This window comes from Lithobates pipiens, unplaced genomic scaffold, assembly GCF_037356315.1.
Source record: "Lithobates pipiens isolate NorthernLeopardFrog02 unplaced genomic scaffold, aLitPip1_a1.2 Scaffold_19, whole genome shotgun sequence".
In the NCBI taxonomy this organism is placed as follows: domain Eukaryota; kingdom Metazoa; phylum Chordata; class Amphibia; order Anura; family Ranidae; genus Lithobates; species Lithobates pipiens.
Genome location: NW_027507764.1, coordinates 124547862 through 124574022, shown reverse-complemented (window position 1 = coordinate 124574022; position 26161 = coordinate 124547862). Strand labels below are relative to the sequence as shown.

Below are 26161 nucleotides of genomic sequence, written 5' to 3'. Positions count from 1 at the left end.
TTACAGTTAGTAGGCACACATAATTAACACACACTTCCAGCAACTTACCTGAGCATAGTCTCAATATCTACAGAAAAGAAGCAGGTAAAATCTACAATAGAGATATTATTTTACTGTATGTGTTTCATATGGACGAGTTTTCCTACAACACTACAGAGTCACATCGTTCTTTTCAGTTTGCAGACGAAGAGAAGAGTAGCTATAAACACTGGATAGCATTTCATTCAGTAAAGAATTGTGCATTATAATAGAATGTTTTTTTTTTTTCAATAAGAAACAGTTTTTTTCTTTTAAATTCATTTATCAATAGCTCAGTTCTACTGATCCCCCCTATTGTCCCTGACTCTTCTGTCTACATATGAACTAACTCCAACACTAGTTACATGTCATTACTCATGTTGGCCTTCCTGATGCTGACAATGGTGGTGAGAAATGAGCATCGACACAGGTGACAGGGTGACAACACATTTGGAGACGGGGACAAAACACTGTCCCTTCATAAGGCTGGATACACACCTATGCATTTTTAGTGCTTTTTGTATTTTGCAGATTTGCACTACAGTCCATTTAACATGGTTTCCTATGGAACATGTTCTGTAGTGCAAATCTGCATAATGTAAAAAGTACTAAAAATGCCAAGGAGTGAATCCAGCCTAATAGAAAGGTTTTCTCTGCAGGATTACTAGTTATTCTTTTCATGAAAGCTGTAGATTAAAAATTGACTTTTGAAATTATATTAACGTGTAAAAGATTATAGGAGATCTTAGTAGCTGCGTATACAAAATCTAGGAAACATGAGTAGATCTAAACACAGCTGCTTAAAAGCCTGAAAAAAAATAAAACTGATGCAGCCACTATGCCTGAGGATTTGTAAGGTGCAATATATACCATTTATTCTCATTCGAAATGGGCAAATCTGCAGCTTTCATTATATATTAATATCTGGTAATCCTGATATGCGGATTCTTGTTCATACATTTTTCATTAAGCCCCACACACATCGGACATTTAAGGACTGGAAGATTTTTCCCCCTTAATGACCAGGCCATTTGCGATACGGCACTGCGTTGCTTTAACTGACAATTGCACAGTAATGCGATGCTGTACCCAAACAAAATGGCCATCTTTTTTTCCCACAAATAGAGCTTTGTTTTGGTGGCATTTGATCACATCCACATTTTTTATTTTTTGCTCTATAAAGAACAAAACAAGAGCGACAATTTTGAAAAAAAAATTTTTTTTTTACTTTTTGCTATAATAAATATCCCCCCCAAAAATTAAATGTCATCATAAGTTTAGGCCAATATGTATACTTCTACATATTTTTGGTAAAAAAAAAAAATTGCAATAAGTGTATATTGATTGATTTGCACAAAAGTTATAACATCTACAAAATAGGTGATAGATTTATGGCCTTTTTATTATACATTTTTATTTTTTACTAGTAATGGCGGTGATCAGTGATTTTTAGCAGGACTGCGATATTGCGGCAGACAGATTGGACACTTTCGACACTTTTTTTGGGACCTCTGACATTTATACAGCGATCAGAGCTTATTAGCTTAATTTATTACTGCATAAATATCACTGGCAGGGAAGGAGTTAATACTAGGGGACAATCAAGGGTTTAAGTGTGTCCTAGGGGAGGTGTTTCTAACTGTGGGGGCAGTGTGCTGACAGGAACTGATCACTAGGAACAGCAGATCTCTCTCTACTTCCCTGACAGAACAGGGATCTGTCTGTTTACACTGACAGACCCCCGTTCTGGCTCTCTGAGGAGCAATCACGAGTTGCTGGTGGTCATTGTAGCCGGCCACACGCATTGGCTCCAGCGTCGCACGCACACCCCCTAGAGCCCTTAAAGCAGCCCCCTTACAGCCATACAGCTACGGTGATTCACGCAGGGGAGCCAACTTATAACGACAATGGCCTGTCAAGTAGTTAAAGTGTTAGTAAACCTAGGACCCTGCATTCACTATATCGGGTCTCCCAGAGTACACCGAAATGCTATTGTTTTAGTAAATATAAACTGCTAAATACCTTTGCTCATCAGCAGTATATAGCAGTCATCATTTCTACGAGTTTCTTCAAAAGCCTGTAGGTCTACTCTAGCTGTTCTATGAGGCTGCAGGACCCCTGACCCTCTGTCTGGACAGTGCTGATTAGCCCTGTGTTGATCACATGCTCCCTGCCAAGGAAAAAAAAAACCTCTCTAGCAATACACACCAAACTGAGCACATGCAAAGTGCCCCCAAGGCTCTGTTCTATTAGCAGATGGATTGGGGACAGTGGAAGAAGGGGAGGATCATAGAAGACATGATCAGACTGCCTTTTTTACACAGTGCAGAGGATTAACCCCTTAGGTTTCACAGTGAGTATGACAAGCATGCTTTACTGCATATACACACCGATTTGACTGTTGTGGGTTTAGTAACACTTTCAGGCTCTGGCGTTGGGTGAGGGAGAAAAGTACAGATAAACGGTCTAGTCCTGTTGCTGGCAACCTGTTAAACTGACAGCTGCCGAGGCTGAAAAATACACTTAGCAGTACTAACTACACAGGAAAGAATGCCTGGAACAAGAAGTCTGCATTCTGTGCATTTATCCCTGAGCGCTTACTGCCCTAAATGTTAGTACTGTTTAGTGAAGCAGCTCTGAGCCTCTCATAGAGTTTACCAGGCTGCTGGCAGTGGAACTGGATTGTGCACCAGTACCATCTGCCAGCATCTAATTACCAGAGCCTCATAAACCAGTGTTAAATGCCCAGTGTGTATTGGGCCTTATGGGTACCAACTGTATTCCAGTATTTTGTATGATAGACCAACACAAAGTGGAACATAATTGTAAAGCTGAAAGAAAATGATAAATGGTTTTCAATTAGTTTTTTTACAAATAAACATGTGAAAAGTGTGGTGTGCATTTTTATTCGGCCCCCCTGAGTAAATACATTGTAGAACTGCCTTTCACTGCAAATGTTTTTGGGGATATCTCTATCAGCTTTGCACATCTGGAGAGTGAAATGTTTGCCCATTCTTCTTTGAAAAATAGCTCAAGCTCTCTCAGAATGGATGGAGAGCATTGTCTGTGAACAGTAAATTTCAAGTCTTGCCACAGATTCGCAATTGGATTTAGGTCTGGACTTTCACTGGACCATTCTAACACATGAATTAGGGGTATCAGAGTAAAGGGGGCAGAATACAAATGCACGTCACTTTTTAGATATTTGTAAATCAAATGTAAAATAATTTATAATTTTCCATCCACTTCACAATTATGTGCCACTTTGTGTTGGTCTAGAACATAAAATCCCAATAAAATAAGTTTACATTTTTGGGGGTAACATGACAAAATGTGGAAAATTTCAAGGGGTGTGAATACTTTTTCAACGCACTGTAAGTAGCTGTACTGACGAACACTGTCCAGACAAGTTCCACCTCTATTGCAATCAGGGAGCTGATCCTGGGCATTGATTTTATGCTGAAATTGTAGCAAGTGCATATAGAGCAGCAGAAGTAGCTGCAAATAGGTTATTGTAGCTGCAATGTAAAAAAAAAAAAAAAAAAAAAAGTGAAGTATTTTATTAAAAAGAAAAGGGGAAATTGTTTATGATACACAGTGCTTTTGGAAACTACATGCCATTTAATAATGGCTTAGATCTACTTTAACCATTTTAGTTTTTTTTTTTTTAATTACTATAATATAATTAAAATAATCTATTTAAAAATGACTATAATATATAATACTTGTAATGATCTTTTCCCAGGTCTAAATTGTAGGCAGTTATATGTATGCTCAGAGTGTTGGGAAACCGAGACAAAAAAAATAGGAAACTGAAAGTAAGAAAGATAAGCAGAAACATTTCCCTTCACTTACAAAGGAATCTTGCAGAAAGTCCAGAGATAAGAAAAGCACAGTGACTGCTCCCACCACAGGAACACAGCAAAAGTGATTTTCCCATATTGACAATGTTATTATTTGATAGAAGGATTCGGATATTTTCCTTCACCACAGCCACAGACATTTGAAGGGAGGTAATTTGTCGGATGGGCTTTTCACTTCAAATTCATGCCAAATCACACTACCCAATTTACAAAATGGTGCTATTCTTTGAGAAAACTATAAGTGCCATCTTCAAAGAACAAATCAAATACATTCTTAGTATGGAGAAATTGATTGTTCTCATCAGGTGCAACATAACAATGAAATAAATGTGCTGCAGTGAGCAGAAAGCGTTTCTCCCCATCATTGTACACACATTGGGGGTTATTTATGAAAGGCAACTCCACTTTGCACTGAAAGTGCATTTGGAAGTGCAGTCGCTCTAAATCTAAGGGGTAGATCAGAAATGAGTGGAAGCTCTGCTGATTTTATCATCCAATCATGTGCAAGCTAAAATGCTGTTTTTTATTTTCCTTGCATGTCCCACTCGGATCTGCAGCGACTTTACTGTCAAGTGCACTTGCAGTGCAAAGTGGATTTGCCTTTAGTAAATAACCCCCATTGTCTTCACTTTCTGAACAATTATAGCACATATTGCCAAGAAGAAAGCTGGCAAGAGGTGACTGAGTATAATGCCCCAAGTTTACTGTGGCAATACAATTGGTGAATATACACATTTACAGCAAAGTTGTGCGACAATCTCCCTATCAGGCCTCAACAGCTAAATATGAACACTTCTGAGATATAAAGTAAAGCTACCAATACAAGGCTATATTTTGCTTATTCAGTCTTCAGGCTAAATGTGAAAGAATCACTAGCTTCATCCATCCACATTAAAACGGAGTTCCACTCTTGTTTCTGTTTATTAAAAGTCAGCAGCTACAAAAAACGTAGATGCTGACTTTTAATAAACACACTCCCCACCTGTCCAACAGTCCAGAAATGCAGCCACCCATAGCCTCTGTTCTCTCCCCGCCTCTCCCCGGCATCACTAGTGTGTCCACCTGGCTATGCCAGCTTGTGGCTTCACAGCTGGGTGCGCACGGCACATGTGTGAGTTGTGCTGTGCGTCCTGAATGCCCGAACAATATTCTGGGACCTGTAACCTATCCCAGAAGATTGCAGGGAGGGAGAGGGAGAGGAGGAGTCGCCTAGGTGGAACAAGTGGAAGTGGGAGCTGGGTACCTGTCAAAACTAGGTACCCCCCCCCCCCCAAAAAAAAAAAAATGACATGACAAATGTGGCATGTCAAGGGGTCAGGAGTCCTTAAAGCATAAGTTCCACTTATGGGTGGAACTCCACTTTAAACAGTGTGGATAGATCAATCTGCACTGCTGGCTATTGTATTCAAGCAACTGCAGCAACTTCAACTATCTGAATACGTAACTAGTGACTGTATCTCTTGGGATGCAGTCACTGTTCAGCCAACCATTTTCCACTCAGCTCCTTTAATTTTTTAGCAAAGTTTTGTCGAGCTGGTTGGTACCAAGAAGGCCAAATTCGAGCTGAACATGGCTAGCTTAAAGGCTTAGTTCACTTTTTTATCCTAAATAACAGCTTTCATATGTACCATTATACAATTATTGTAACTCTGTTGCAGAAAAGATAGAGCTATCTACAGGGCTTTTTTTTCTCAGAGAATTGGTGCAGGAACTCAAACCTGGTAGGGGTGGAGGAGAAGTAGTGATGTGGTCTGCATTATCAAGTGGGTGTTGCCTAATTGTGTGGGTGTTAAGGAGACATTGTTAAACCAATGATCTCTGTATGCTATTCTGTATGTATGCTATGCTGTCCCTCCCTACCAAGTACAAATCCTCCCTACTCAAAACTTTACAACGTTTCCCCATAAAAAAGCAACACCCATCACTTACAAATTCACTCCACTGCTCATCTCATCCCATGTCCAATGCTCACCTCTGCACATCACCATCTGAACCTCACCTCTGTACCCCTCTCCAAAGCTCACCTTTGTATCTCTGTCCAAAGCTCACCTCTGCACCCTGAAATTCAAAGCTCACCTCTGTGCCCCTGCCCACAGCTCACCTGTCTACCGTTCTCCAAAGCTCACCTCTGTGCCTCTGTTCAAAGCTAGCCTCGCTACGCCATTCCAAAGCTCACCTCTGTACCCTGCCCACAGCTCATCCCTGTAGCCTGCCCACAGCTCACCCCTGTAGCCTGCCCACAGCTCACCCCTGTAGCCTGCCCACAGCTCACCCCTGTGCACCTGTCCAAAGATAGCCTCTCTACTGTTCTCTAAAGCTCACCTCTGTACCCTGCCCACAGATCACCTTTTTACCCTTCTCCAAAGCTCCCCTCTGTACCCTACCCACAGCTCACCTATGTATCCATCTCCAAAGCTCACCTCTGTATCCCTGTCCAAAGCTAGTCTCTGTACCCTGCCCACAGCTCACCCATGTACCCTTCTCCAAAGCTCACTTCTGTACCCTGCCCACACTTCACCCCTTTACCCTGCTCACAGCTTATCTCTGTACCCCTGTACCCTGCCCGCAGCTCACCGCTGTATCCCTGTCTACAGTTCACCCCTGTACCCTGCCAGCAAGTCACTCCTGTATCCTGCCAGCAGCTCACCCCTGTACTCTGCCAGAGGTTTATCCCTGTACCCTGTCAGCAGCTCACTCCTGTACCCTGCCAGCAGCTCACCCATGTACCATGTCAGAATTTTACAGCTGTACCCTGTCAGAATTTTACAGCTGTACCCTGTCTGCAGCTCACCCCTGTACCCTGCCAGCAACTCACCCCTGTACCCTGCCAGAAGTTTACCCTGTAACCTGCCTACAGCTGAGCTCTGTACCATATATACTTCTTACACCTGTACACTGCATACTGCTCACCTCTGCACCCCACCATCTAAAGCTCACCTCTGTACCCCTCTCCAAAGCTCACCTCCGTACCTCTGTCCAAAGCTCACCTCTCCACCCCAAAATTCAAAGCTTAACCCTCCCTTTACCCCTGCCCAATGCTCACCCCTCTAACCTTCTCCAAAGCTCACCTCTGTACCCTGCCCACAGCTCACCTCTCTAACCTTCGCCAATGCACCCTGCTCACAGTTCACCTGTGCCCCTGTCCAAGGCTAGCCTCTGTACTCTTCTCCATAGCTCACCTCTGTACCCTGCCCACAGTTCACTCCAGCTCACCTCTGTACCCTGCCAGCAGTTTACCCCTGTACCCTGTCTACATCTCACCTCTGTACCCTGTCTACAGCTCACCCTTGTACCCTGTCTACAGCTCACCCCTGTGCCCTGTCTACAGCTTACCGCTGTACCCTGCATACAGATCACCCCTGTACCCTGTGTACAGCTCAACCCTGTACCCTGTGTACAGCTTACCTCTGTACCCTGGCAGTCTGTAAAGCTCACCATACAATCTGATTGAACAATCTTCTTGAGATCTACCATCAACTATGTAGCATCAGGGCCTACTTGATTGGATACAGACTGATTGGATAGATGGGTTTGTCCTACTATTATATCGTTTTGGTAAATCTAAAGGAGATTTCACAAAAATTGTACATTCAAATTGTATAGTGTATAACCACTTTAATACACCTAAAATGAACTTATTGCACTTTCGGTGCCATTAATTGTTAACAGCACCTCAAACACGAAAGCAAGCATGCATTTTACCTTGCAAAAATGTGCATCAAACAGCAAAATATGCAGTAAAAACTTGCAAATCACAACACACAAAAATGCCCCATGAGCTACTCTGATGCGTTTGTTGCACATAGGGCAGCCCTTTCAAATCAATTTCAACGGGCTGCCCTATACCCGTCAAGGGAAAAATATGCCAAAAAATGTGTGCTCCCATTATACAATAAGTAAAATTGATGTGTTTACACAAGAGCAATGACAGCTAAGTGTCTCCACCCACTCCCTCCCATGTACTTGTAGAGAAAGAAGGAAAGTGGTTAGAAATAAAAAAAAAGAGGCTGCACAGTAATGAGGGAGATATGGTCCAGAGAGGTAAAACACACCCTATTTTGTGAGGCAGTAAGGCAGTGCATGATATGAAGTCTCCTGGATGTTCACATGATGCTACAGAAAGTTAGAGCTCTGAATTATTATTTTTTTGTGAAATTTTGAACAGAGAGGTACAGATTAATGGCTGCGATGGACTAAGTAAGTGACTCTCCAATCCCACAAGGGAATCTGGGACTGTAGTAGGAAATTCAGCCGATTTACTATAGAGATGATTGAGGACTGGAACGTCCCTGCCTGATATACCCTTGATATTTCTTCTGATACATGGTATCATACTGCAGCACCATTTAATTCGATTATATGAAACCATTTAAATAGAATAATCCTTATCAAAGTCTGGCTGAGGCTTCCTGCTACTGCTGATCATCCTTCACTTCCATAATGGCAACTCTGATTTGTCCTCTTTCAGCAACATATGGTAGTATGTCCATTATTGAAATTACTGACCCATAGGAAGTAATAGTTGGCATTGAACAGCTGATGTTCTTGTCAACAGGTAGACAGTTCACAGAATTAATTGTTTATATCTCAACAATCTCTTCATTTAGAGCCAGTTATAGGTTTTTGATCCATAATCACAAATTTAACTACAGCTCAGTCATTGATAGAACAATTTCTAAACTCATATACCTCTTGCAATGCATTAGAAACAAGAGAACACAGTGTACCAAATTTGTTTTTTTCCTTTTGGTGCTGGGCTAAGATGCTCCTCATATGGTGTCACTGGGTTGCATATAAATGAAGAGAAGGCGAAAACAATGATCTTATTCTTAATCAGTGTTTTTTTTACTCAACAATGGCAAACTAAGAAGCACAATGGTCAGTTTTCCATTATCATTCTTTCAGATCTCTATACAAATGTACATGTGTGATAAATTGGCAACAATACACTTAAAATCTCGACAAATGAACCATTGTGAATATAGGAGATACATTATATGAAGCCTCGCTGCTTGTTGTCTGATCTGTGCTGATGCACATCGCATTCTGCATATACAGCATGGAAAAACGGCTCTACTGCAGAAAGGCAATGTGGAAATAGATATGCAAAAGAAAAGCCTTTATTCTTCTACTCTTTGTTTTGCTATTAAAACATCACGGAATAAGTTAGTAGGTGTGAGCAGGCTCCAGCATCAGATATACACTATATTACCAAAAGTATTGGGACACCCGCCTTTACAAGCACATGAACTTTAATGGCATCCCAGTCTTAGTCCGTAGGGCTCAACCACATCAGTGCCTGACCTCACAAAGGAGCTTCTGGAAGAATGGTCGAACATTACCATAGACCCACTCCTAAACCTTGTGGACAGCCTCCCCAGAAGAGTTGAAGCTGTTATAGCTGCAAAGGGTGGACCAACTCAATACTGAACTCTGCGATGCCCTTAAAGTTCATATGTATGTAAAGACAGGTGTCCCAATACTTTTGGTAATATAGTGTATGTTACTGCTAAGTAATGTGTAACACTTTTAGGTGTGTATTACAACAGATCACCATACTTTCCCTGACAATGTCTTCATATGCTTATTCTCTTCAGAAGAAAGTGACCATATTTGTTAAGGCATCTATATCTTGGACTGTGATGTTGGCAAGATCATATAACTCCTGGTGCCCATGCAGCTCTTGGCTCTGGTCACTGATGCCCCATACAGATCAATCCCTGCTGTATCCTTGTGCCTTGTGACTTGGTACAAAGCTACAATGTATCAGTCTGCTCGTTGCCAAGAAACTTTTGATATCATCTCAGCATAAGGATCGCAGCCTCAGCCTAAAACCGGGTACACACGGGATGAATATTGGAAGACATCGGCTAGTTAAAAAAAAAAAAGGCTGACATTCGGCCCATGTGTATGATGGTCTGTCCAAGAGAAGCCAGCCGTTTGGCCAATGGCAGAGAGCACTAATAGGAGTGTTCTGGCGGGGGGCTGCTCCCCCCCCCGTCATAACACAACAGCTCAGCGGGGGAGATTGCTGTACTAACGTTGGATTGTTAGTACAGCGTCTCCGACCAGAGATGGCAGTTTTTCGTTCAACCTGCTGGGTTGTATGAAATTAAAGCTTGTAGTGTACATCCAGCTTAAATGGATTGTAAACGCTTGTGTTTTTTCACCTTCTATCTGGCATTCGTGTCTATAGATGCAAATGCTGGACTCGGGAGCGCACCCGCAAGGTAACCCCCTTGGGAGAGCGCTTCTCCTAGGGGGCCATCTGATGTGGGGATGAAACGTGAGAGCCGCCAGGGGACCCCAGAAATGGAGGATCAGGGGCCACTCTGTGCAAAGCGAGCTGCAAAAAAAAAAAAAAAAAACACACAAAGCTTTACAATCACTTTAACCGGTTCCCGACCGGCGCACGCCGATGTACTTTGGCAGAATGGCACGGCTGGGCAAATGGGTGTACCTGTAGGTCCCTTTAAATTTGCCGCCATACCATCGCGTGCATGCCGGCCGGGACCTCTGTGAGTCGGGTCGCGGGTCCAGCAGACTCGATATCCGCGGGGATACCCGCGATCGCCTCACAGAGAGGAAGAATGGGGAGATGCTAATGTAAACAAGCATTTCCCCATTCTGCCTAGTGGCAGTGTCACTGATCTCTGCTCCCCGTGATCGGGAGCAGAGATCAGTGACGTGTCACATGTAGCCACACCCCCCCCCCCAGTTAGAATCACTCTCCAGGACATACTTAACCCCTACACTGCCCTCTAGTGGTTAACCCCTTCACTGCCAGTGTCATTTACACAGGAATCAGTGCATTTGTATAGTACTGATTGCTGTATAAATGACAATGGTCCCAAAAATGTGTCAAAAATGTCCGATGTGTCCGCCAGAATGTCGCAGTCATGATAAAAATCGCTGATCGGCGTCATTACTAGTAAAAAAAAATGTATAAAAATGCCAGAAAACTATCCCCTATTTTGTAGATGCTATAACTTTTGCACAAAACCAATCAACGCTTATTGTGATTTTTTTGTTTTTTATTTTTTTTACCAAAAATATGTAGAATACGTATCGGCCTAAACTGAGGAAAAAATTTATTTTTTTATATTTTTGTGGGATATTTATTATAGCAAAATGAAAAAAATAATGCGTTTTTTTCAAAATGTACGCCTTTTTTTTGTTTATAGCGCCAAAAATGAAAACCGCAGGGGTGATCAAATACCCCCAAAAGAAAGCTCTATTTGTGCGAAAAAAGGGAGTCCATTTTGTTTGGGAGCCACGTCGCAAGACAACTTTTGAAACTTTTGACATCATCTCAGCATAAGCATCGCACGACCGCAATGCTTTGTCTTGTGGTATAGCAAAAATGAAGTAGTTTCAGCAGTTTCAGCACGGTGGTGCAGGCTTTTAGGGGTTAAAACAAATGGTGAGGAGGTGTTTTTTTGCTTTCTCACCACATGTAACTCCTAAGACCCCTTTCACACTGGTGCGTTTTTCAGGCGCTCTAGCATTAAAAAAAAACGCCTTTAAAGCGCTTGAAAGAAGCCTCATCTGCAATCCCAATGTGAAAGCCCACGTGCTTTAAGAGCCCTTTCATACTGCGAGCGCCTGAAAAATGCTTTACCAGCGTTTTTCAAGTGCTAGTGGGACGCTTTTAACCCCTGCTAGTAGCCAAATAAAGGGTTCAAAGCGGCGCTGCAAAAAGCGCTTTGCAGGTGCTTTTCAGGCGCTTTTCAGGCATTTTGCAGGCGCTTCCTATTGATTTCAATGGGAAGGGGCGCTTTAGGAGCGGTGTATTCACCGTTCCAAAAGTGCTGAAAGAAGCTTCTTGCAGAACTTTTTTTTTATGCCCTGCCAGCGCAGCACCTCAGTGTGAAAGCACTCGGGCTTTCACATTGAGATTGCAGTTGTGGCTTCTTTCAGGCACTTTTTTTAAAGCTAAAGCACCTGAAAAATGCCCCAGCGTGAAAGCATTCGGGCTTTCACATTGGGATTGCAGATAAGGGCTTCTTTCAAGTGCTTTACAGACGCTTTTTTTAACGCTAAAGTGCCTGAAAAACGCCCCAGTGTGAAAGAGGTCTAAAAGCCTGCACCACCATGCCATTGAGGTACTTGAATGGGTCACTTTCAGTACTGCCTGGCAAACACGATAGGGGGAATCATTTTTGGCATGCCACGATCCAAAGCATTACACCCACAACATGATAGAGGGCTAGTACAGGTATAAACAAGCCCAATGCGTTTAAAGGGTAACTCCCCTTTCATGGGAAAAAAAATAGCAAATAAAGAAAAAATAATATAGCACATATAATTGCGACACTAATCATATTGTAACTGAATATTATTTAAAATGACCTTTCCTTTTCAATCTGCAGCCACTGTAATGTTCTGAGACTGAATTGCAATATGGCTACCTGGGATTGTTCTGTAAACAGAGTGTGTACTGGCCACCCCCCAGAAACATAATTTCCTGCTTGTGTGATTGGCTCACCAATTTTCCCAGAAGTCTGCCTAAGTCAGATTTCAGGCATCCCCTGTAACAAAAATTTCATTTTGGAGAGATACTTTCAATAGGAGCACATCCTATCAGGCCCAGCAGATTTCCTCATTAGTGCCCTGCAGCTGCACACCTGACAGTTAATTATGAAACCACTCCCATTTGACCCACTCAGAGGCACAGACAAACACACATGTATTTCTTCAGAATAACAAAAGGTAGGAATCTACAACAAAGGTTGTTATAATCCTTGCAATGTACATTGACTCAGCAGTGTATGTTAGATGTGGGAGTGTACGGCCAGATTCTGCAGTCAGAGTATTAAAGGTCAACATCTTGGACCCTTGGTCCTGGCTCTTCATAAATAAATATATCCTGATCTACAGGGACTTCCACGTTGGGCTCTAGTTTGTTCGGGGGTCTGGCCTGGTCCCTGAGGCATCTGAGAGAACTCTAAATTAAATTCATTAACCCTTTATAGAGAATTACCCTAAATGGTGACAAATATAACACATCTTTCTGTTTTCTCTGCCCAAATCATTTCCTCTTGAGCTGAGGGCCCCATCGGCATACCTGTCTCAGGCATTGTTGGATTCTGATTTTAATGTTTGATCAATGATATTTTGTGAGGGGACAAAAAAAAAACTCTTTTCACCAATATATGAATTCTTCCTTATTGTTGCACCCCTGAAGAAGGAACTCCGAAACGCGTTGAGTGTAAGGAGGTCTTATCATTTATGATTCATATGGTGATACCTGCTGACTGTGTTCAGCAAGTCATTGTTTTAAGTCTGTATTGATTCTACTATGTTTAACTTGAATAAATTTGACTTATTTTAAAATATATTTTCTTTGTGTTGATACCACTAAACATATGTTGCCTAAAAAGTCCATCTAAAAGGGGAAATAACTGTGTCTTTTTGCAATGTACATAGATCACCCAGAGAGGAATGTTTTTTTCTCAACAAAAGTGGAGTTATGCTTTAAGGCCCAACTGAAGTCACAGAAGTAGATACAAATTCAAATTGTATTAAAAGCCTCTATTTTCAGTGTAGCTCAATTCTCCTGTTACTGCCGTTTTGCAGGGTGTTTAAGGCTGGGTTCACACTGCTGCGGGGGGAGATCCGGATGTGATTCGCACCGCACTGCAGTGCAAATCACATCGGATCTCTGTAGCGATGCGAGTTCAGCCATACAGATAGTATGGCTGAATTCGCATCGCTCCCGCAGCAAACTCGCACGGGACCCTTTTTTTGGTCCGCAGCAGAATCGGATCGCATGGGTGTTCACACCATGCGATCCGATTCCTGTGCGAGTGTGCAGATCGCACTGCGATATGCGGACGGATCTGGGGGTGTCATTAACATATCATTGACACTCCCAGCCGTCCGCATAGGGCAGTGTGAACTGCCGGCGGGAGGTATGCGATGCGGGAAAACGCCGCGGATTTGCGGCGTTCCCGCATCGCTATAGTGTGAACCTAGCCTAAATATGCCTGTACAGTACAAAAAGCAGCACAGTTAAAAATAGTTAATTCAGTAATCAGCGTACCATAACTGGGGTGACACTCCACTCTCTTTTTCTGCAATACATGTCTGTGTGAGGAAGCTTAAATATAGTGTGGCTGTTACTCAGCTATGCCAGCATAGACCATTGCAGTGTGTGGGCAGGAAGTATCTCTGTTTAAAAAACTGTTTTCCAGGCAAAAAAACAGTCACAAACTATAACATGCAGAACAGAACTTTAAAGACATTTAAAGGTATGGGGCTTCATAGATACTATAGGGAAAGATATATGTGCTACGCTTTTTAAATCAGAGCTGAACTTTGAGCCCAAGACAAATACACTGTGTCTGTGACAGGTCCACTTCAAATTTGAGGGAACTGCTATTACTGGATGAATAATCACATAACATGTCCTATAGATAAATACTGTGCAGGCAGACTTCTGAGAATACAAGCTTTCCATCATAAGATCCATAGCATTAGTGCTGTATATAAGTCAGATGTGCAAATACTGCTTGAGTGAAATATCCCAAAAGTTCATGAGCACTCACCAGATTTTCTTGCTTTCAAGGCAATAACAGCTGCAAGTTCCCGCTGCACCTAATAAACCACAAATAATAAAAAATAAAGGTTAATTTCTGAGAGGTACTTCATAAAACTGTGCCTATTCACATATAACTAATTTCTCTACTCTGCCTTACTTGATTATATATGAGTTGACATTTTGTAATATGCAGCTGTCAGAATTATAAAATTAAATAACCTGATTATTTTTGATAAAAAAAAATATACAAAACAGAAATGTAAATATGTACCACAATTCACCACAGCCTATTTAATATTCACTTACAGCCCAGAAAATATCACTTATCAGGATTCCAAAATGACTGCTTTAAGGAAATATATCGTTTTGTACCCACATTTCTTTTTGTATTCATTGTGGTCATGACTAAAGAGTACATTTTTTCATTTTATGATTAAAAATGTATATTTTGCATTCTCATTTTTAGGTAGCAGATTGAGCATGTTTTTTTAGGCCATACTAAACTTATATATTTTTTTAAATGTTGTTTACCAAACTCAACAGGTCAAGCTGGCTTTTACAAACATAGGTAAACGGAATCAGAAGATGACTCCTCCCTCTCTGTCTATTCAATGACTTCCATCTGAAGGTTCAATCAGCCACAATTTGCTATTGTCAGAGCTTCTACTGTGTCACCAAAGATATGGATGCACTGTATGGATATACAGGTGCATATCGCTTTTTTTTCTATAGGGTGGACATAGGTGGGCAAAATAAATCATAGTAGTGGTAGGACCTGACATGAAATGTTAGTGGTCTAACTCATGCAAGCATAGTACTTTCTTCGATTCTGGCCAAAATGAGAATCACAATTTTTTGCTTAGAATAAAAAGATCACGATTCTTGCGACGTTGAATCTTTCACATTATAAAGAAAAAAATGGGCTAACTTTACTGGTTGTTTTTTTTAAATTCATTAAAGTATTATTTTTTTTTTAAATATTGCATTTGAAAGACCGCTGCGCAAATATAGTGTGAAATAATAAAATATTGCAACAACCACCATTTTATTCTCATGGGACTTGTAGTTTCAAAACAGCTGGAGAGCCGAGGTTCCCTACCCTGCTCTAGGGTGTCTACTAAAAAATATATATAATGTTTGTGGGTTATAAGTAATTTTCTAGCAAAAAAAAAAAAGAGAATGATTTGAACTTGAAACCAAAAAATGTCAGAAAAAGATTTAGTGTTTAAGTGGTTAAACTTTTTTCACTTACACACAGTCTATTCCATTGACAAATTGTTAAAATGTTTATACTTGCGTTCAACTGACAAAGAATGTTTTAATTTTTGCAGACTGCCCAGTTTTTCCTCTTCCTTTCTTTTGAGGGCTGTGGCTTCAGAAGAGCAGAGAGAATTCTTTGCATAGAAAGAATTGTGAAACACTTTAGTCAAGACTGCAATAACGATTCTTGACGATTAATTGTGCAGCTCTAATATATATTAGAAGAACAAAGCCAGCTTGCAAAATCTCCTTTACAATAAGTGTCTCTGACCACAGCAAAACAAAATATGAAAATTAAAATTATTTCTAAAAATCATTACTGAGATGTGTTAAAGCGGGAGTCCGCCGGGACTCCGCGTTTTTTTTTTTTTTTTTTTAAAAGCCAGCAGCTACAAATACTGCAGCTGCTGACTTTTAAAATAGTGACACTTACCTGTCCAGCGCGCCCACGATGTCGGCACCTGAAGCCGATCTCTCAATCGTCTCTCGGGTGCTGCCGCCGCCATCTTGGGTATGGGAATCAGGAAGTGGAGCCTTTCGGCTTCATTTCCTGGTTCCCTACTGCGCATGTGTGAGTCGCGCTGCGCAATAAGGATGGACCCGCTGCCTCTGGGATCTGTGTGTTTCCCAACAGGCAGCGGGGGACTTTCGGAAAGGGGCGTAATCTACACCCCTTTCCGCAGAGAGTTATCCCGGAAGTGGGTGCAGATACCTGTACTGTACAGGTACCTGCACCCCCCTCCCCCCTGAAAGGTGCCAATTGTGGCGCCGGAGGGGGGGAGGGTTCTGATGAGCAGAAGGTCCACTTTAGGGTGGACCTCCGCTTTAAGTTCTTTTAGCTCCTTGTGGTAACCTACACATCAAGCCTCTGACTGGGAGAAGGAATGTTAGCATTCTGACCCAATGAAGGTTCCTATGCTGTGCACAAGAAAAAAGAGCACATCACATCAGTTAAACGAGAACTCCAAGCAACTTGATAAACTTGATAAAAGGAGGCCACTCCTCAGGAATGCTTTGTCCTGGCATCCACTATGTGTGTGTTCTCTTGTTGGCCTATCCTGGGCTCTTGATTACAGAACCCGGTGCTGGCTGGACCGGGTGCATGTGCAGTAGCAGGAGCATGCAGAGGACCAGCTTTAGTGTTTTTTTGGAGAATTTGGCTGTTAGCTAGCCTCATTGCAGGTGTTCACTACCCAGACCGTAAAGTGGCCATTGAGGAGGGATGGCACTTATCGTTATATGCCTTACTTTTATGGGACCATGTGAGTGCATTGGTTAAGTGTTTTAGCCACTTTTTATAAACTGTATTACACTAGAGCGGGTTGCTTCTTTTGTGTTTTTAAAGTAGGACATGTACCAGGGTTGGACAAAAATATGGACACACTACTTGATTTGCAGGTGTAAAAGTGATGAAATGTGTTACGTTAAAAGCAGAAGTGATGTAACAATCTTTTGCTTCCCCTGTGTGATGAGACATCTAGGTGGGAAGCCTCGCTTTCGTCATTCGCTGCTAGTAATATGGAGTCATATCAGAGCTTATTGAGTTTTAAAGAGAGCAAACTGTTGGTGCCTCTGTGACTGAAGTTGCCAATTTATTTGCGGTGTCGCAAGAGACAGTATCAAAGGTTACGATGGCATATACAGTTTCTGGGAAAAAGTTGTCTTACAAGCATAAGCCCAGTCAACATGGTCAACTGACCAAAATAGAGAAAAGGACATTGCGCAGAATTTTGACCTGGATTTTTTTTTTTTGTTGTGACCCAAGACTTATGTTTGTCAATTCCCAGGAGAATTCAGGCCATCTTGGATGCCAAAGGTGATCATATTAGGCAACAATTTTGTTCTTTTCCATATTTGTTTCCATAATTTTGTCCAACCCCTGTATGTAAAGTACCTGTCCAACGAAGAACCCAAAAATATAATTTTTGCTTGGAGTTCTCCTTTAACTGATGTGACATGTCTTCTTCTAGCTTGTATGAGGTAAAGCTCACTTTTTGGGATAACACTGTTTTACAAGGGGTCAATTTGTGAGCAAATTGTATCCGCCAATGTCACTATGAGAAGTGTCACAAAACAGTTTGCAGAGGGTCCCATGCAGGAAACTGTACCGACAGTTGTTTCCTCTAGCAACATTTACAGGGCTGATAGACAGGACAATGAAAGGAAGTTTTTAATTGTCTTAGCTGCACAGTAAACGTCATTTAAGTCACACGCTTTTCATAGGGATGTGACTTTCACAACATACCATCCTGTTGGAACATCCAGAAAATATTTCCCTGGCTTACATAGCGTACTGTAAAGTGGAAGGTTTTTACCTCTCCCAATGAAAAAGTCAAAAGCATTGATAGATTTCATACATAGAGTGCCATGAAAAATTATTCATATCCCTTGAAATTTTCCAAATTTTTTCATGTACAACCAAAAAACGTAAATGTTTTTATTGGGATTTTATGTGAAAGACCAACACAAAGTGGAACATAATTGTGAAGTGGAAGGAAAATGATAAATGGTTTTCAAATTTCTTTTTACAAATAAATATGTGAAAAGTGTGGCGTGCATTTGTATTCAGTAGTCAATACTTTGTATAACCACCTTTTGCTTCAACTACAGCTGCAAGTCTTTTTGGGTATGTCTCTACTAACTCTGCACATCTAGAGAGTGAAATGTGTGCCCATTCTTCTTTGCAAAATAGCTTAAGCTTTGTCAGATTGGATCGACAGCGTCTATGAACAACAATTTTCAAGTCTTGCTAAAGATTCGCAATTGGATTTAGGTCTGGAATTTGACTGAGCCATTCTAACACATGAATATGCTTTTTGAAAACCGTTTGTCTGTATGCCAAAACGACGCAAGGGCAGCTATTGGCTACTGGCTATTTAACTTCCTTATTCTAGTTCCGTCGTACGCGTTGTACATCACCACGTTCTAAACTAAATCGGATTTTGGTGCGATCACGTGTACGCAAGTCTTTTTCATCGGAACACCGTCAGAAAAACCGTCAGTTTATTCTGACGGAAAAAACGGTGGTGTGTAAGTGGCATAACAGGCTTTCTTCAAAGATTGCCCTGTATTTGGCTCCATCCATCTTCCAATCAACTCTGACCAACTTCATTGTCCCTGCTGAAGAAAAGCATTCCCATAACATGATGCTGCCACAACCATGTTTCACAGTTGGGGATGGTGTGTTCATGGTGATGTGCAGTGTTAGTTCTCTGCCACACATAGCATCTGCAAACTGGACTTCTTATGGCTTTCTTCTTGCCACTCTTCCATAAAGATCAGATTTGTGGAGTGCACGACTAATAGTTGTCCTGTGGCCAGATTCTCCCACCTGAGCTGTGGATCTCTGTAGTTCCTCCAGAGTTACCATGTGCCTTTTGGCTGCCTCTCTGATTAATGCTCTCCTTGCCCAGGCCTGTCAGTTTAGGTGAATAGCCATGTCTTAGTAGGTTTGCAGTTGTGTCATACTCTTTCCATTTTCAGATGAGTGCTCCATGAGATGTTCAAATCATGGGCTATTTGTTTTATAACCTAACCCTACATTAAACTTTATTCTTAACTCTACAATTTTATCCCTGACCTGTCTGGTGTGTCCTTGGCCTTCATGTTCCTGTTTGTTCTCTAAAAAAACCTCTGAGGGCTTAATAGAACAGCTGTATTTATACTGAGATTAAACTACACACAGGTGGACTCTATTTACTAATTAGGTGACTTCTGAAGGCAATTGGTTCCACTAGATTTTAGTTAGGCTCGGTTCACACAGGGGGCGATGCGAGGCAACACGACTTGCCTCGCCGCGACCTGCCGCGACCTCAGCGGCGACTTGCAAATGACTTCTGTATAGAAGTCAATGCAAGTCGCTCCGAGGTCGCCCAAAAGTAGTACAGGAACCTTTTTTCTGAGTCGGAGCGACTCGAGTCGCTCCTCTTAGAACGGTTTCATTGTACAGAACGGGTAAGGGTATTTACATCCAAATCAGGTAAACAGTGTAGGAATTACAACAGTTTGTATATGTGCATCCCACTTTTTAAATGGACCAAAAGTAATGGGACAGATTAACAACAATCATCCATCAAACTTTCACTTTTTAATACTTGGTTGCAAATCCTTTGCAGTCAATTACATCCTGAAGTCTGGAACGTATAGACATCACCAGATGCTGAGTTTCATCCCTGGTGATGCTCTGCCAGGCTTCTACTGCAACTGTCTTCAGTTCCTGCTTGTTCTTGGGGCATGTTCCCTTCAGTTTTGTCTTCAGCAAGTGAAATGCATGCTCAATCGGATTCAGGTCAGGTGATTGACTTGGCCATTGCATAACATTCCACTTCTTTCCCTTAAACTCTTTGGTTGCTTTTGCAGTATGCTTCGTGTCATTGTCCATCTGCACTGTGAGGCGCTGTCCAATGAGTTCTGAAGCATTTTGCTGAATATATGCAGATGATATTGCCCGAAACACTTCAGAATTCATCCTGCTGATTTTGTCAGCAGTCATATCATCAATAAATACAAGAGAACCAGTTCCATTGGCAGCCATACATGCCCACGCCATAACACTACCATCACCATGCTTCACTGATGAGGTGGTATGCTTTGGATCATGAGCAGTTCCTTTCCTTCTCCATACTCTTCTCTTCCCATCACTCTGGTACATCTTGGTCTCATCTGTCCATAGGAGGTTGTTCCAGAACTGTGAAGGTTTTTTTAGATGTTGTTTGGCAAACTCTAATCTGGCCTTCCTGTTTTTGAGGCTCACCAATGGTTTACATCTTGTGGTGAACCCTCTGTATTCACGCTGGTGAAGTCTCCTCTTGATTGTTGACTTTGACACACATACACATACCTCCTGGAGAGTGTTCTTGATCTGGCCAACTGTTGTGAAGGGCGCTTTCTTCACCAGGGAAAGAATTCTTCGGTCATCCACCACAGTTGTTTTCTGTGGTCTTCCAGGTCTTTTGGTGTTGCTGAGCTCACTGGTGCGTTCTTTCTTTTTAAGGATGTTCCAAACAGCTGATTTGGCCACACCTAATGTTTTTGCGATCTCTCTGATGGGTTTGTTTTGTTTTTTCAGCCTAATGATGGCTTGCTTCACTGATAGTGACAGCTCTTTGGATCTCATATTGAGAGTTGACAGCAACAGATTCCAAATGCAAATAGCACACTTGAAAGGAACTCTGGACATTTTATCTGCTCCTTGTAAATGGGATAATGAGGGAATAACACACACCTTGGCCATGGAACAGCGGAGCAGCCAATTGTCCCATTACTTTTGGTCCCTTAAAAAGTGGGAGGCACATATACAAACTGTTGTAATTCCTACACTGTTCACCTAATTTGGATGTAAATACCCTCAAATTAAAGTTGAAAGTCTGCAGTTAAAGCACACCATGTTAGTTTAATTTCAAATCCATTGTGGTGGTGTATAGAGCCAAAAAGATTAGGATTGTGTCGATGTCACAATATTTATGGACCTGACTGTGTGTGTGTGTGTGTGTGTGTATACATATGCATATTATATATATATATATATATATATATATATATATATATATATATATATATATATATATATATATATATACACACACACACACACACACACACACACACCTGGGAGGAAAAAAATTGTGGAGGAACATTTCTATTTATCAGCCAGGAGGCGTACTTGGACATTCCAACATGACAATGATCCCATATACAAGGCCAAGTCGATCTGTCATTGGCTACAGCAGAATAAAGTGAATATTTTGGAGTGATCATCTCAGTCTCCTGACCTCAATATCATTGGGCCACTCTGGGGAGATCTCAACCATGCAGTTCATGCAAGACAGCCCAAGAATTTACAGAAACTGGAGGCTTTTTGCCTAGAGAAATAGGCAGCTTTACCATCTGAGAAGATAAAGAGCCTCATCCACAAATACCTCAAAAGACTTCAAGCTGTCATCGATGCTAAAGGGGGCAATACACGGTATTAAAGGGGTTGTAAACCCACATGGTTTTTCACCTTAATGCATACTATGCATTAAGGTGAAAAAACCTTCTATAATGCTGGAGCCACCCAGGCCCCATTTTTGCTTGCCCAAACGCTGTCATTCTCTGGCCGGGAACGAGCATCTAGCTAGTGTCTCATGTCCTAATTGGATAGATTGATAGCAGCTCAGCCATTAGCTCCCACTGCTGTAATGACGCGGATGCCAGGTCCAAGTCCTGCTTTCTGTGTGAATACACACAAAAGCAGGACTCGGGAGCATACCCTCATGGGTGTCCACCAAGGAGAGTGCTTCTCCAACATGGACACCCAATGCAGGGAGCAGCTACCAGTGCCTCTGGGGGAACCCAGAAGAGGAGGATCAGGGTCACTCTGTGCAAAACTAACTGCACAGTGGAGATATGACATGTTTGTTATTTTAAAAAAAACAAGGGTTTACAATCCCTTTAGGAACTGGGGTATGTAAACTTTTGATCAGGGTCATTTGGGCAGTTTCTGTTGCCATTGTGATTTAAAAAGAGTAAACACAGTTGATTGATAATAAATGGCCTCAGCCAAACACTAACCATGAGTCAAAGGAAAGTTTGTGTTATCATGCATATTTTCAGAAAAATGGCCGAGATATCAAACTCTGCTAGGGTATGTAAACTTATGAGCACAACTGTATTTTATATATATATATATATATATATATATATATATATATATATATATATATATATATATATATTCTATCCCTGGTGTTTCTATAATGACATATACTTGGATACTTAAAACTTTAATCTGGTCCACTTTTCATGTACATAGGTTTATTGAAAAAGTTTTCTACTTTTCTCCTGAGGATTTTGTGACCTGCACTGGGTTAGACTATTCATGATTATCACTTACAAACAGGTTAAAAAAAACTGAAGCATAACTTTTGGGTTAGAGGGACTTTAAGGCACTATTGCGAAAATCGCATCCAATTCGCATAGCAGGAGATTGTGACTGGCTCTTTATGGAGCCGATTCACACATCTCCGCAGCAGCTCTGGTGTGAATTGCACAGGAGTCCTGTGCATCTTTTGGTCTGTTTCAGGTCTCAATTCAGCCAAAAATTCAGGCTGAATTCGGGCCTGAAGCAGTAAATGGTTGGAGACGCACCAGACTCCTGCTGTGAGCTGCTGCATTCTGAACCGAGCCTAAATCAAACCTTTTACAGCATTATATTTTACTTGATTCATTTATTTCTTTATTATCCTCTAACTCCTCCTCTCATTGCCTTTGTCTATCCCATATTGCTCTCCTTCTAATCTCTTTAGGCTTTCATATACAAATACAATCTGAAAGGATGGTCAGTGTTGATTGTGGCGACAAATCACATTCTCCGCTTAATTTCATAACCTGCACTGAGACAGAGCCCAGGTTAGAAATAAACAGGAGAACCTGACTGTTTGCTATAGGGTACTTCAAGTACACAACAGCTTGTTTAATCGTTTGTCTCTCCCATCCATTTTCTCCACATAATAATTTATTCCATTTCCCATTTTCTTGCCTGTCCTGCTTTCTTTCCGTCTTTCGTTCCATAAAATTGGGAACTCATGATTTTTACATATGACATACATTTACATACAAATTTTTTGTCTGGCTAGCAGACTTTATTGTCACTATCTCAATGAACCAGCAGCACAATGATGCCTAAATTCGAGATCCTAATTCAATTAATTTAAATATTATGAACATCACACTTTTTAAAGGGAAATAATCTGCTCTGCATATCCCGAGAGAAGCGCACCATCAATGATGCATTAATCATTCCTGACACTGGCTTTTAAGAGGCTAGAATACTTATTTGCAGTCTTTGTGCAAACTGTAAATTAATAAATTAGGCCACACCAGCTTGTTCCCATGGAGCCGTTAATCATTACTTTTATTCAATAAGGATATTAAAAACAGTTTGTCAGCAATATATATATATGATACTGAAAATGAAGATTACCTATAGTGCTGCATACTGCTTAGAAAATAAACATCTTGGCAAAGCATTAGAATTGTGAGGTCTCTGGACAAGCTCAAGTGTTACTTATTAACAATAACCATGCAAAACGAACACAATGTAAGCCTAGCTTGGTTAGGATTCATTACAAAAATGATTTATGTGCTTCTCATACAATTATTCTAATGGTTTCACATAGTTACACTTCAATTGCATACATTATGTTGGTCCCTGAAGGAGCTTTTGATTTTGTTTAAGAAAATGAATGAAATGTAGCAAGTTACAGTATTTTAAATTATGATAAAAACAAACAAAAACTGATTCTGCCTTTACTTATCTAAAAAAGTGTTACTTGGCCGAATTTAGTAACTCACTCATGCTACTAGAATTGTTAGTGATTGATCACCAATCAGCTGGAAAGAAAACAGATAAATACACCAATAAAATGCATACATTTAAGCGGTTTTATCTGCCAAATGATTTGTATTTTTTTCCCCATTCATTCCTTAACTGTATAAACATCCCTCAAGAAGTACAGCCAGGTGGATGATATACTGTATATGTATAATTTCTATCTTTCTGTAATAATTTCTAACTAGTAAGAGAAAAAGCTGAAAAACTGATGAGGTCATCTATTTGCTCACTCTAGTTTTTCCTGATTGGCTCCAGTTCTACCCCTCCTTCTTCCAGTCTAAGTGATACTGTATAGGGCAGGGGTCTCCAAATTGTGGCCCTTTGCTAGCCTTTATCCGGCCCTTGGGGCACTATTACACCCAATGATGTACTATTCCTCACACTCACACAAACAATGGGTCACTAGTTCTTCCACTGATACCAATGACGGGAAACTATTCTTTCCCTATTAGTAGTACTACTCCTCCTCTTACTGATCACCAACCCTGAGGCCTTATTTATTCTCACTATGGGCCTGGGACATTTTCTACTCCCATTGGCCACAATCCGGCCCTCCTAAAGTCTAAAGGACAGTAAACTAGCCCTTTGCTTTAAAAGTTTGGAGACCCCTGGTGTAGGGGATTGCAAGATGATGCTACCAAGTCAAATTCAGGTACTTAGTTGCAATTGGGAAAATATATTACATGTAACACTGCAGTAATGAATACAGAGCTGCTATAGTTTGTGTTTATATCTGGCTGGAGTTCAGTTTTATTATTGTAGCACTGCACAATGTTCCACTGATTTATCACTGTTACACGCTGCTTGTGTAGCTTAAACAACAGTGAGCAATTCTTGCAGAAACAAACCACTACTCTTAGCTGCTACATAATACTCATATAGTTCTTATATGATGTCTCCTTACAAAATGCCAGCTACTTGGCTGTTTGATTCCATGGCTTGGGAACGCTATGAGTCACTGAACTGGAACAGATATGCAGATCAAAAGATTTGATTTAGATTGATGCATGCTTGTTCAGTGTCAGTAACTTGAAAGGTATAAAAGGTATAAAAGCCAGACAGTTAGGATTTTTTGAAGAAGGCAAGCATTTTCCTTTCAAAGAAAAGACACGTGAGAGCTGCTATTGCAAACTTCAAGCATGAAGCCAGAGTGGAGCTGGAAAACCTGATATGAGGTATATTTTGTGACTATGACTCAATAAATAGTGAAGAACAATTTTCCTGACCTAAAGCTACCAGTTGCTTGACTGTCCTGGCCTTAATCTCTGACCCAATACAAGTATGCAGAAAACCATTCAAATTAACATTTTATTTAACTGAGGCAACAGTCACATGATGAACCTTCTCTCGCTCCTTCCCTCTGCTTCCTGAGGACCGTCTTCAGGCGGTCTGCTTGATTTGCAAACCTCTGATTGATCGAGGCAACAATTTTAGGACCTATGTCCTCTCTCATAGGCTCCTGAGACAGAAGAACTCAAATGAGTGGTACCAGTGCTTAAAAAGATAACAAGCAGGGAAAAAGGTCTGGTCCCCAAGGCAGAAAACTGTGACTTTGATCCATGACACTGCAGGAGGGCTTAGGCAGAACCGTCTTTAACCACTTCAATACAGGGCACTTAAACACCTTCCTGCCCAGACCAATTTTGAGCTTTCAGCGCTGTCGCACTTTGAATGACAATTGCGCGGTCATGCTACACTGTACCCAAATGAAATTTTTATCATTTTTTCCCACACATAGAGCTTTCTTTTGGTGGTATTTGATCACCTCTACGGTTTTTATTTTTTGCGCTACAAATAAAAAAATACCGAAAATTTTGAAAAAAAAATGTTTTTTTTGTTTCAGTTTGAAAACTTTGTAAATAAGTAAGTTTTCTCCTTCACTGATGGGCACTGATGGGGCTACACTGATGGGCACTGATAAGGTGGCACTGATGGGCACCAATGTGGCACCAATGAAGTGGCACTGATAGGCGGCACTGATGGGCGACACGGATGGGCGACACGGATGGGCGACACGGACGGACACTGATAGGTGGCACAAATTGGCACTGATAGCTGGCACAGATGGGCGGCACGGATGGGCGGCACGGATGGGCATGGATA

General features: G+C 41.2%; 1 protein-coding gene across 1 annotated transcript in view; it reads right to left on the bottom strand.

Annotated features, from left to right (window-relative positions):
- The window catches only part of RAPGEF5 (Rap guanine nucleotide exchange factor 5), a 437226-nt gene that overhangs the window by 222686 nt on the left and 188379 nt on the right, over nt 1–26161 (bottom strand). Inside the window, exon 7 of the mRNA XM_077491236.1 lies at nt 14432–14480. Within this exon, the coding sequence (XP_077347362.1) occupies nt 14432–14480 (49 nt within the window). The remainder of the gene's footprint in view (nt 1–14431; nt 14481–26161) is intronic.